This window comes from Synchiropus splendidus, chromosome 16 (assembly GCF_027744825.2).
Source record: "Synchiropus splendidus isolate RoL2022-P1 chromosome 16, RoL_Sspl_1.0, whole genome shotgun sequence".
Classification (NCBI taxonomy): Eukaryota; Metazoa; Chordata; class Actinopteri; order Syngnathiformes; family Callionymidae; genus Synchiropus; species Synchiropus splendidus.
The window spans coordinates 11,065,499-11,079,024 of NC_071349.1; the positions used below are offsets into that span (position 1 = coordinate 11,065,499).

Sequence of the window (13,526 nt, forward strand, 5' to 3'; positions counted from 1 at the left end):
TGCACGGGTCAGGGATCCGCCATATGTCCGTTGCCAAAATGTGCGAGGCACTTTTCACATGTCATCGCTGTTAACAAACTCTGAACGAGTCTGTAGGGTACAGCACTCTATAGCAGCGCTCCATATTGCTGAACTGGCTGAGACTTCTGAGCTTGTGTTAACAATGTGCTTTAGGCCAGCGTCAAGTTCTTCTTTCATCCTGCATTAGTGCAATCTATTATTTATTTTCTACTACTTTTGCAAGCTCACCTGACTTCTTCTATACAGCTCCACCTAACAGTCGATATAAATAATTGTTCAAGTGATGGGTACAGTCTTAAGCGTATTTAAAGAAGCTTTTCCTCTGCACACCTGCTGTAGAATCAAAGGGAGAGGGAACCGCTCGCCTGATTTTTCAACCCCGCGTGTTGATGGTGTCAGGAACCTGCCACGCGTCGTCCCTGCCATGTGTGGCTGAGCCAGAGCAACATGTCGGTCATGTTCTCCATCTGGAGAGCGCAGAGGAGAGGCCATGTAACTTCCAGAGGAGCTTGTCAAGTAGCATACATCAGAGACATTCCACCTCATCTGACACTCGTCCATGGAATTCTGCAAATTTTCCACACTATTCTCTCATGTATTCTGAAGTGCCTGTCAAAGAGACTGGCATGCTCAAACAGCAGGCTACTCTAACTGCGTTCATCGCTTTAAAAATCTCCATCAGACACTTGTTGAACTGTTCATCAGGGTCTGTGTTGACGGTGTATTGTGTGGCGGTGCGAGTGCATTTCAATGTCTCAAAGTGAGAGAGAGCGTCTCGGTGTTTGCGCTGCTGATAGGTGATAATTTGCCACAGATTTGTGCCGAGTCCTCTCCTGCGTTGGTCTGAGCAGTGAATGCAAACTATAGTCCACACCTACGTGTCACTCTGGGAACACACTAAATACCTCAGATGACTTGGAGGTTTACTTGGCAACCAGTGGCTGTTTTAAGACCGTGGATACACTTTCAGCTCGGACAAAGTTTTCATGAAGTACAAATGAAGAAATAACCCCCGTGCATCATGTGCTCATTGTTACGCAGCTCAGTGACTTTATCGTGACTATTTGTGTTACTGGGTGAACGTCTATTTTTGTAGGGCAGCTTTTGAGTAGCTACTAAAGAAGAGCCGCCTTTCTATTCACATTTTCGGTTTGACAAGCTGCTATCATAATAATCCCGAAATAGTGTTCTTCAGTTTGCACATTTTTGTGATTTAAATTTGTCATTTTTTTGTTAGTAATTCACCATGTTTTGCACATAAACAATTTTGTTTTTCAACAAAAAGGCATGACTTTGTCTTAGTACCAGTGAAATTATATGATCAGTTTTAAGGGTTGGTAGTTGGGGGTATTTGGCATTTTTCTGTGTGAAATCGCTCAAATTTAAGCATAGGAAAAAAGGCATCTCGTACAAATGCATGTTGACATGGAGACCCACAGAGGTCAGAACAGGTTTCTGTCATGTAACATCCCAATATTTAATCTCCAAAAACACGAAGCAACTTTGCAGGTGACTTGATTGACTTAATTCCAGTCTGGTTATTCCGGTTTCGCAGAGTAATTTCCAGGGTTGTTTTCTGTGCGGCGCTGGTGCCAGGGGGCTATGTCATGGTGGGAGGGGTCGAAGCAGACATGTACAGGACAGGACACCCCTCACGCTCGCTCCATAAACCCTCAGCACATTTCTCGGCAGCTGTCGCGGCGCGCACGGTGGGCGGAGGGGCGCGCTCTCTCCGGACAGACCATGTCCACGCTGACACTCGCTTCGTCGCAGTGACCCGTGCGCCAGCAAGAACACGGATTGCACATTTGTTTAGCCGCAGAAGCCTGAAGCCCCGCGCTCATTTACCATGAGCTGTCTGGATGTTATGTACCCAGCTTATGGACATTACGCACCGTACGCGCCGAGTGCTCCCGCCTTCATCAACACACTTCAGGTATCACACATTCTCTTGATGTTAATTTTGCGCTGCTTTTGCAATTGTAGCGGCAGTTAAGTCCGCGCAACACCTGCTTAACCCGGTCCGCTCACCCCGCCAGGCTCCCGCGGCTCTGACCTCCACTTCTCCTCACTGCCGGGATTTTATGGACACTCCCAGGGGTCCTGAGGGGATGTCTGGGGTCCAGGGCACCGGTGGATCTTCCTCCTCTTCAGCTTCATCCTCTTCCTCCTCGTACACGCCCGCAGCCTCGCGAACAGAAGAGGGCCCCAAGGACAAGCAAGAGTCCCCCGAGGCTGAGTACCTGACCTCTCGCTGCGTCCTCTTCACCTATTACCAGGGAGACATCAGCAGCGTGGTGGACGAACACTTCTCCAGAGCGCTCAGCGCCTACATGGACGGGGAGGGCAAGCGTCGCACGGCGGACCCGCGGAACACAGGTACAAGCCAGTCCAGTCACTGCGTGAATTTAAGTCAAAGTTGCAGCAGGACTCGTCTCAATACCGACTCACACGACTAGTACCAGGTAGTTGTTAGAAGTTTTTGGGGGGGTTTTACGCACGCGATAGATTAAAAAAAATGTCAAATATATTGTGAGGTTTACTGCCATATTGAATGCAACATATGGAACAATCAAGCAATCGCAAATTACATACAATTACTTGTTTATTTTGAGTGAAAAGTACAACTTTAACATTAAAATGTCGTCGGTGATAAAACATCGATGAGAGCTCTTCACGGCTGGTCCCAACAGAAATGTAGCTGCGCATGTTGAGAGCCTGTTTAATATGGATAAAACCAAATAAAAACAAAATTAAGAGTTGTGAATTTGCGATTAAAATATCTATATTCTGCTTCTGCCAGGTTGGAGAAGGTGAAGTTTAACCTGGGAAACATGTTTGTTATTATCAATAGCTAGAGAAATATCTTCAGAAAACGACAAATATAATTAAATGAAAAAAAAAATAAAAAAATGATCATCCCTTCATTTGTTTTTCTCGTTTCTCATACCCCAATAAGAGAAGAAAAAAACATTGGGTTTTTAATGTAGGGACGTGATGACAGTGAGGGACAGCTCATGAAAAGTTGGGAGATAAAGTTAGGGAGGACAGAGGTTTGGACATGTTGAGAGGAGAGATTGGGAAGTTGTTGGATGAATGTGGAGCTAGAAGGAGCAGGAAGACAACCGTTGAGGTTCATGTATGAGACAAAGGAAGGCATGAGGAGGATGATAAGGAGGCTGTGGGAACCCCCAATAAGCTAAAAGAAAAACAAGAAGAATGGAGGGGAGTCAAACACAAATGGACAAGTCTTCAGTTCACAAACCAAATTCGACAAAACTAATGCGGCCCACAGTTTAAAATGAGTTGGTGCGCCGATTTGGGCCCCCAGAATTTTGAGTTTAATGAGTGCAGATTGTGCATTTTTTGTAAAGAGAAGCAGCATCATCTTTATTGTTGACTATTGTAGGAGACGGCTTAAGTTGAGTGGCAGTTGGCTCCTGGGTTTGGGGGCCACACAGGGTGAACTGACAGTTGTGCAGAGCACAACGAAGCCTCGGACAGGTGACTTGATCAGGTGACACGGCTGTGAAGGAGCGCTTGTTGAAACTGTTGTCTATTATTGAGAGGCCAGGGTGAAGGGGTCAGAGGTCACAAGGTTCAGGAGCTGTTGGCAGCCGGAGGGAACTTGAGTAAACGAGCAGAGCGCACTCTTGGCTGGCTACATAATTCTGACTGTGAGCGTCAAATTATTAGGACGGTTTGCTAGCGGTGAAGTCAGCACTGTATTCAGTCATGAGAATAGTTTGCCGAAGTTTAATCCGATGGTCGGCGTGTAAGTTGTTTATCAGATGCTATCAGCGTGAAATACTGCATTAATGCCTTTTGATGTTCGGCACGGCGTCTTAATTTCCACTTCCTGCCCCACAACAGATGCTATGTTTATACATGGCCGTAAGCGCACAGCCCCGCCGGCGTATCCCCTTCAAACTCTCCAGCTCTTGCCCCACAATGGTCGCTCAGTCTCTGGCCTGCCTGCCACTCACATTGATACGCACCGGCCCTGGGTGATGGGGGGGGGGGGGGGGGGGGGGGGGGCACTAGCTCCCAGCGTGCCACATGGTGTCATTTTTCAGAGAATATCTAAATATAAAAGTCTACTGCTAAAAACATATAATGGCTCTCTGACATTCTGTCAAGGGCGTGAAGAAAAGGGGGGCTTGAAAAAACAACAGGTGAGGAGGGGGCAGGAGACGAGGGGCGGTCAGCGGCCAGAGTTGTGTGCGAGCATGTTGTAAGACGTTCAGGGGCTGACATGAGAGTGAGAGATGTCACCACAGGCAGTGATTTAATGCTCCGTGTGCTCCGTCTAGGTCAGAGCCGCGGCCTTATATAGAGTTCTGATACAGGGAAGTCTCTCTTTCATCCCCTCTGTCTGTGCCAATGTGCTCGTGTTTATTTCAGTGTCTTGTTGGGGCTAGCGCTGTGTGACAGCATGAGCCAATGGGAAAGAAATCTGGGTAAGTCATGTGAGTGACACCTACCTTTAACTGGGGGTCGCTCCTCCTGCACAGTGTCTCCGTTTGCCCCCATAAATCAAGAGATTTGTTGGGGGAAACCTGGACAAAGTTGGACCGACTGATGTTATCCAAGAAAAGCCGAGGATGGAGACCTAAATTTTACTGGGGGTTCACCTCCAAAAAACTGCCAAGACGGTGAGATAAAACAAGGCAATGTTTGCTGGTGTTTGGGGTACATGAAACTCCAAAGGTTTTTGAAATGCTCAGAAGTTTTCAGAAGGTTTTCAAGTTAAAAAGTGGGCACAGTTTTTGGGGCGATTTCAAGTGTCACAACTGATGCCAACAGAACCCAAAACAGCATCCCTTATTTTTAATGTAGCCATGTAGTTGTTCATATTGTGCGGCTACTGCGTACAATGTTCACACACAAGGAGCAGTGGTTGAACACGAATCCAGCAACAGCAACACTGACCTGCTGCCTCCTATCTCCTCCAACAGAGACCCCCTCCCCGAGCAGTCGACGGAGCTTCCCCCCGTCCTTCTGGGACAGCAACTACTCCTCGCCGCAGAGCCGGTCGCACTGCGAGACCACAGCACCTTCATATTCCATGGACCCGTACGCACCGGGGCTTCACCCTGGCCTTCCTCACCCGCACGCCCACCCGCATCACCACGCTCACCCTCACGCCCCTGAGAGCTGGGGATACCCACAGGCTCAGCCTTACGGACCCCCGAGGCCCATCCATGAACTGTACTCTCCCTCCGCCCTGGAGCCCCACTACGGACCCTTGCTCATGCCCGCGGTGCGGCCCGCTCACCTACCCACCTTGCAGAGCCACTATGAAGTCAGCAAGCTGGAGCCCACCGCATCTTGGCCCGGTCTGCTTCCTGCAGGCGACGTCAGCCAGACGTTGGCCCTGAACATGGACGCTGGTGAGCAAAACGTTTTCGAGATTCGTAAAGAAGAATCCGTGCTTTGGTTGTTTGGAACAAAAAGAAGCAACACTTATTGCTAAAATGAAAGTATGATGAAGTTCAATTTCCTAAAGGGCCACATTATAAACTGCAACTGTTGTGAGGGGCCGCCATGCCAAAAGGAAGGCGGCGATGAATAAGAAACGCAATGGAAAAAAAAAATCTTTCGTTACGAGGACGAAATGAACCATTAAAGATTCAATGGAAGCAAGGATATTAAGAAGTGCAAATATGGCATGAAACCTACAAAAATATTCCATGTAATATGTCATTTAATTTCAATACAAATATAATAAAACAATAGCACACATATCTATGAATTAGTAAAAGGAAATTAATTTCAAATATATTTTCAATTTTCTTTCAATGTATTTTGAGGAACAAAAAATACTCACTAAAATGGCAGAAGACAAGAAATTTTAGTCCTGAACATGTTAAAATTACTGTTGAAATAGTAATGATAAGATAGAAACAAGGCAAAAAAATAGTCTCAATAGTCAAAAAATAGATAAAAAAATGAGTACTTATCAGTTGTATGGTTTTAGTCTGACCTCGTGAGGGCTGCAAAAACACAGTGCCCTTGATGCTAATACAATTTAAACAGTAGTTTATTTATGGAAATATATGCTGTACCGTAAGCGTAACTGAAATATTAACTAGAAAACCAATCTGAGAGTCGCAAATTTTACAAAACAAAGCAGTGCATCTAAAATTGTGTTATTATTGAGCAAGTTTTTACTGACCAATGGCAAAATTAAAAAAATCAAGTTATTAATAATTTTGCGACAAATAATGTTCCATAACCATATTCACGTGGGAGTTGCTTTTTTTTTGTTTTATACATTCAATAAATTCAGTTGTTTTGTAAAGAGAGAGACCAGTGGAAAGGGATAATAATGAGAGACTTGCCTCTTCAGAAACCTCAACTATACAACTAAGCTTCAATTGATTTTTAAATGAGGCACACATGGAAGGTGAAGTCACAGGTAGAGTTGGTGAGAATGCTGTCGTGAAAATCCATGGAAATTATGAGAAATAAAACGGTGCATATCTTAGTTAAAGAAGTGTATAATCCAACTCCCTGTTCATATCAATGCACCTGTACACCTAAGTGACTGAGCAGACTTGCGGTCTTGAATCCTCCAGACGTCCACGGACACAATGTAATCTTCTCAGCAGCATCTTTCTGCTCTGGATAAAAAGGATGTTTGGCAAACGTGAGCTCCATGACAACCTGTGTTGTGTTGAGTCCTGATTGTTTCCTTGTCCTCCTTTCTTAGGCCTCCAGCAGCACAAGAAAGGAAAGGAGCTCTACTGGTTCTAAAAAGCCCTTCAGTCACATTGACCAGCTATTACCAGATCCAATTAGTCCCTGGACCCGCTCCTCTATTGAAGAAAGCGTGTCCCGTTATCCTCCTCCACGCTGCTCCCCCCTCCACCACTCTCCTCTCCAGGCCTCCTCTGCCAGCCTTGTTCCAGGTTGATATGTGTGCACCATGGAGATAAAGCCCAGGGAGGATGTGAGCTGCCGCCGATAATCGGTGCTCCAGCGTCGGCTTCCATCGCCTCTCCTGGTGCTGCTGAGGACTTGGCGTGCAGCGATGACCTGTTTGGACCGGGATTGACAGGCTCAGACAATGAGGACGGTTCGAGAGCGGGACGGACAGACGGATACTGGACAGGGATTCTCGCCTCGTGTTTGTCTTCTCTTTTATTTGTTTGATATATGTTGACCTGATCTGATTCTTTCTTGAGCTCTTCCTTGAACCGGAGCTGCAGTTCGAGGACTGTATTCTCAGACTGAAATAGAAAGCTTTTATTTATGGGTGTTCACGTGAATCATGAAACATGTTTTTGGTTCTGCCAGTTTGCCTGAATTGATTGTCATGATGCGTTATATTATTTATTAAATGAATTGAGAGTCATTTTCACCCTCTCATACGATTAACATGCAACTTTTAAAACAACTTGAAACAAATCTATGGGATATTTTGAGCTCACATTCACATTTACCCGTGACCCGTGGAATATTGTTTTCTCTCATTTTATATTCGCATAAATAAAAATGATAAAAGCCCAAACACAGAAGCGTGAAAGCGAGTTCCACTTTATAAGAATATGCTTGTCATATGAACAAAAATAATCTGAATAAAATCTTCAAATAAACACATGTTGAATCATTATCATAACATAAATGCATCATTATGATTTAAAAAATAATCAGTCATTATTATTTGTTTTTGTCCATTAGGTAAACAGCGGTTTTGTGGAAGTCCATTTTTAATTCATTTCAACGATTTTTTTTTTTTGGTTGAAACTTAAGATGACCCACCTGCCTCACTGTCGCCCCCTGTAGGCGAGCCAAGTGTCTTACACTTCAAACTTACAGTTGACAGACAGAACCATTTTAGGGTCAATTTTCACACTTCAAATGGATATAACAGTCATAGAATTGTTAATCATATACTACCAAATTTACAAAAAGCTGAAAAAAAATTCAAAATAATTTATGAAACACAAATTGAATTTTCTTTTATGATTAAGTGAATTTGAAAGTACAGTGAACTTACAGTGAGGCAATAATGACATATCATGATATCATAACTGAAATAATGGACATATTTTTTTTAACTATTGGTTTTTTAAAACAATCCCCACGGAGATTTAGCTGCAACAATATATCAGTTATTTTTCCAGTTTACCCTGGTTGCTCTTAAAGTTTCCACTTTAAATATGATTTTTTAAAGATATGAACTAAGGCGGTCTGAAACATTTTGTGTGTCAATGTTTATTTTTTGTCTGGGAAGATTGTGAATGTTAATAAATATTTTTATGATACATTTTAAACGTCTCCAACCTCTTTGTAGCTTGGGCATTCTCCAACTTCTCTGAGGCGAACAACAAAGCCATGTCAAACAAAGCAAGACTTTTCCGACTACAAATTGTTCTGACTTTGAGGCAGGCAGATGAATATGTTTCCAAAGCTAAAAGTGGAGGGTAAGAAACTAGAAGTGAAATTGCCACATGAACAGCACACGAAAGAAACAATGAAAGTGTATTTATTGTATTTATTTATTATAGTTTGGTCTTGTTCCCGAAAGCCCAGTCAGTTGCTTTTACGGGAGTCACAGAAGGTTGTGAACATTTTAAGGTACTATAGGATGAATAGCGCAAAGTCAAACAATCTCTCCATGCAGTCACATGACTGACTGCAGTGTGGCGTCTTAAAATAAGTTAGGAATTCAGGGCTTGAAACCCCAAGTTTAGTCGGTGAAAATCTTAAAACAAGTCGATGTAAAGCTCGGTGAGGCTGGGCATATCCGTCCAGTGGCTAGATCATAGCTTCACTGAAGCTGTGAGCCCTTCCAGCAACTTGATCATGAATAAAAATTCAACTATATGCTTGTGCAGTGTTGTCTCACAATGAACCAAAAGGGACTGTCCCGTCGAGGCCTGGCTCATGCTATAGTGCGACACCAAGTGGCAGGACACGGAATTACATCCGGCGGGAAGCGCGTTTTTTCTGACCCTTGATTTAAAGATTTAACAATCTAACAATCTATAAATATGTTCTACAGCACTCTGGGGTCAAATGAAGCTTATAAAAATTATTTAATGCACCCAAACTACTGTTCAGGACTAAAAGTACGCGGGTCTATATCACAGTTTAAGACTCGAGGTTTGTAAACCCTTCAACAGACTAGAATAGAAAGGTGATTTTAAAGGTCAAAATTGACCTGGAAAAATCCTAAAAACGCGAGCAAATAAAAGGGGAATCACTGTATCGCGAGCCTGTCATGAAGTACAGGATAGCTGAATGAATAAATGAATAAAAACAGCCTTCGGTATTCAGAACAAACTCACCACCTTTTCCCATCAAAGAAGACAATTTCATGTCCATGTCCTATAACTTAAATGTGGCCCCTTGCAAGACTGAGAATGACACCTGCTCGACAGCATCCACTGAAGTCATCACTAAAGCCCTGACAATTAAACCGCTCTGACTCGACTTGCTTATGGGGCTTCCCTCAGAATTCCGGGCCGCATTCACACTTTGTCACCTATAAAGTGGGAATGAGTGGTGAATGTCAGCAATGTGTCACCAGAGAGGACGCCAGCCACCCCAGCTATGCACCCAATGTTGCCTTGTTATTGATCCGATAATCGGATTATATGCCGAGGTATGCCCGTCTGGGCTGCTGTCGCAGTTTAGCGGCTGCTATGTGGGCCCCCTTCCAGAGAGCAGCCAACTATGTGGCAGGCTCCAAGCTGGGGAAACATGTCCAGTAATGAAATGAGAAGAATTCGCTGAGACACCGTTGCGCTCGACTCTTCCTTGACGCCACTTCCCCGGCTGCCTCTTGACACTGCATCTTTCATTTCACTCTACTGCTACAGTAACATCCAGATAACAGCCAGAACTTGGGCCCTTCTGTCTTCCAGCTTGATGGATCCTCACCACAGTCATAGTTTTATGTGGCTCATCAGGAACCGCTGAGGTAGGAAACACCATTGAGGAGCTTCACTCAAAAAACGTTTATCTCAGTTAGTTAAACATTGGTCACCGCTGCAGGCAACATCAAGAGGATTAGGGCCAGTGAAGGAAAAAAAATATTTGGCAGACTTCTGACTTAAATGTGACAATTCTGGCTGTAGTCTTAGAAATCTCACTTTAAAGTCAGGATTCTAACTTCAATCTCAGAGTTCTGACTTTACTTTAAAGTGAGAATTCTGGCTTTAATGTCAGAATTTTGACTTGAATCTCAGAATTCTCACTCGCCAAATTTTGTTTGTGTAATGTATGTAAAATGATTTGGAGAATAGAATATGACTCAATGATCATTTATTCACATGATTTCTAATATTCCTTCAATAGCATCTAGGAAATGTGTCCAGACTGGTGCATAGAACAGTTTGCCAGACACCAGCAGCTTCTACCAGAGACGTGAAACATTGAATTTCTCATCTCTACACTTAGTTAACTATTATATTTAAACATAAACAAATGATGATGTTAGAGACAAACTCCTCTAATAAGTTTCATCATAAAACACTGCAGAGAGACTGCAGAGTCCAACAGAATGAACATGAATTAGTGGACAGTAAACCTGCAACCTGAGGTTCCTCAGCCATGTGTCCTGATATCATTACAACATTGCCTGTAAATTTGCTCTGAGGTCTTAATACACTTGGCATTGAATAGACATGGACATGTTTTTTGCACGCACTGTTGTGCATAAGGGAGAGCTGAGCCAGATGGCAAAGCTCTCTATATATACCGACCAATCTTCGTCCAGACCCTCACCTACGGTCATGAGCTTTGGGTCATGACCGAGAGAGCAAGGTCCGGGTACAAGCAGCGGAGGAGACCAGGGGGTCGACCCAGGACAGGGTGGAGCGATTATATCTCTACGCTGGCCTGGGGGCGTCTCGGGATCCCCCAGTCGGAGCAGGTGGATCTTGGTCGGGAGAAGGGCTGAAGCTGCTGCCCCCGCGACCTGGCAACGGATAAGCGGGCGACGATGGATGGATGGGTGGATGTTTTTTGCACAATAAAATTTCTTAAGTCACATTTTAGAATGGAAAGGAACCGACCAAGCAATAACACAAATGATAATAAGAATTAACTTTCCAATAAAAGAAGTTCACATTTTGCCAGAGACACCGATCTAATAAGAATAACACACTGTTTTGACATATCTACTTCAGTGAATTTTGGTGATATTTTACTGCAATTTTCAGTCTAAAATTTACAGTTTAACATTTAACAGTTCTCGTCCTTTCAAATGAAAACAGTGAGTCGTATTGCATTGGTTGAGGCGAGAGAAATCCCTGCGGAGCCCGTCACTTTGACATGTTAAAGTGCTGCCCCCTACTGCACACAATGATAGCCGACAGCGATCACCTTTTCTCTCTAGTGCAGTTCCACAAGCTTGTACCATTTATTATTGAACCACAGAACAGTGGGTATTTAACAATGAATCTGTCATCTATACAAATATATATATGTAGAGATAAGAACATATCAACTTGTGAAGAAAACAAAAGCAGACAATAGAAATGATTATAGGGGGTTAAGTATCAGCCAGTCACAAAAAAAAATGTGCGCGCATGCAGATGACTTTCAGGACGTGAAAGGAAAGCAGGATCACCCAGTTTAAAAGACTGTGTTTTCATTACGCCATAATAAAGAACTTGTTTATCAACGAATCTGTAATGACCCAACCTTGCAGTTCCTTTGATGGCAGTCTCTTCTGTGACCGAAGCAAACTTGCGCCCAGTTTATTGCCACAATTACGTTCTATTAAAGCACACTCGCAGTTGAGCTTTGAACTCAGTGGTGACCGAACAAGCACAGCTCTCCATGGTTAGGGAGAAAAACAAAAGTAGTCGACACACTTTTGTATCGGCAGCTGAAAACCCAATGCACACACAGTGTTTCTCAAACATGTCTCAACATAAAAGTGCAAGCATCATTGCCAAGAAATGTTCCCAAGAAAACGGACAGGAAGTGAAAGGAGAGACGCGGTTGTCGACGCACCCACACACTAAAGTCTCTTCCCGTCAAGATAAGGAAATGACTTTCCAAAGAAAAGAGAATAATTACAGTCAAGGCGACAGAGATTTGGCAGTCATGGGTTGTGCTTTATGTGTGATGTAGACAAACCTGACCAACCTTATAAAAGAGATCACTGTCTCATGATGACAGCCGTCCTGTTTTAGGAGGAACCTTGTGCTTCAAGACCATAAAACACTTACATTTCTTTAGGTTGCTTCTTGTTTTTTTTTTTACAGACTGTAAACAGAACTTTATAATCACAGTCACAGTAAAGTCAGGTGGAATTCTGTACTGGTTGCAACAAACATGTTATTAGGATCATCTGACGGGAGGATAAACAACCTTTATCTCCACTGGCAGGAGGTTTCGTTCAACGGTTGTCTATACCTGTTTTACTTTATTCATGAAAACAGCAGTATGCAAACTAATGAATACATTCATTCATTTGCTCCCTTTATGTACAAAATTGTACTGTTTCAAATGATGTTACCGTCACTGATCACGTGCTTCCATGCGATCTTTACCTTGGTATAGCTGTGCACCAATATGTCCAAATGAACACAGAGCACGGACACGAGGCTCTGTCCTTATCTGGATCGGTTGAGCATAAATGGGCCTTTATGGAGGTTGCAGGCAGGAGTGCGGGGGCGGCTTGGTGGCGCCTATCCAAGCTTCTTTGGGCAAGTGGCGGGGGGACCTAGCGCACCACTCACCTGTGTGGACAATTAAGACTGCTCAATATGATTTGGGACTTTGGGAGGAAACCAGAGTAAATCACACACTTAATCACATAGAAAGGTCACACATAAGGACTGGGATTTAAGCTGGAAGCTGGAAGCGAACCTGCAACCGTCTTGCTCTGAGGTGGTGTGTTTAGTTGGATTACTTTGAAAGTTACTTTTAATTCTGCGTGATGAAGGAAGTTGGAATGAGTACATTCCCCGAGGTGCCTGGTATGCGGGAAAGCACCGGGCTTCATGGACCCGAGGGTTAGGCTTCCAGGTTAGGGTTGGGCGCCTCACACCCTCGGCTCAAAGTCAGAGGCTACTGGCCCGTGTGATGACCAATGGACTGACCGTATCCCTGTCGGGGCAAAAGCGAGTCATCATAGTCGCTGTAAACTATTCTCAGCCATTCACCACAGTAACTTATGATCTGTCAGTAAAAGCAAACTGGTTGAGCATGTTGAAAACATGCCAGGCATGGTTTTGGTAACACACAGGGGCATGCAGAAAACAGATACACAATGCTACAATGAATAGACGAGGAATTGGACTGAGCCTGGGGGAAGAATGAGAGGGCAAAACAAAACAAGGGCGACGGGGCAGGGCTAATTTGGGAGTCATTTGATTTGGGGGGTTTCAGTTGAGGCTGGGTAAATCACAGTATGGCTTGGCGGAGGTATACACTGTCCCAGTGCATTTCCATTTTTAGCTATTGGGAATGTTGAGGGCAGTTTTCCTGATTCTGTAATGGCTGCCACATTGAAACCCATCTCCCTTCTCGCTGAA

The 13,526-nt window shown here is 44.0% G+C and overlaps 1 protein-coding gene across 1 annotated transcript; it reads left to right on the forward strand.

Annotated features, from left to right (window-relative positions):
* The first annotated feature begins 1,808 nt into the window (after positions 1-1,808).
* vgll2b (vestigial-like family member 2b) lies at positions 1,809-8,253 on the forward strand. Its single transcript, XM_053845622.1, has 4 exons — positions 1,809-1,957; positions 2,061-2,400; positions 4,980-5,414; positions 6,737-8,253. The coding sequence occupies exons 1-4, from the start codon at positions 1,871-1,873 to the stop codon at positions 6,778-6,780; spliced, it is 906 nt and encodes a 301-aa protein (XP_053701597.1). The 5' UTR covers positions 1,809-1,870; the 3' UTR covers positions 6,781-8,253.
* The last annotated feature ends 5,273 nt before the right edge of the window (positions 8,254-13,526 follow it).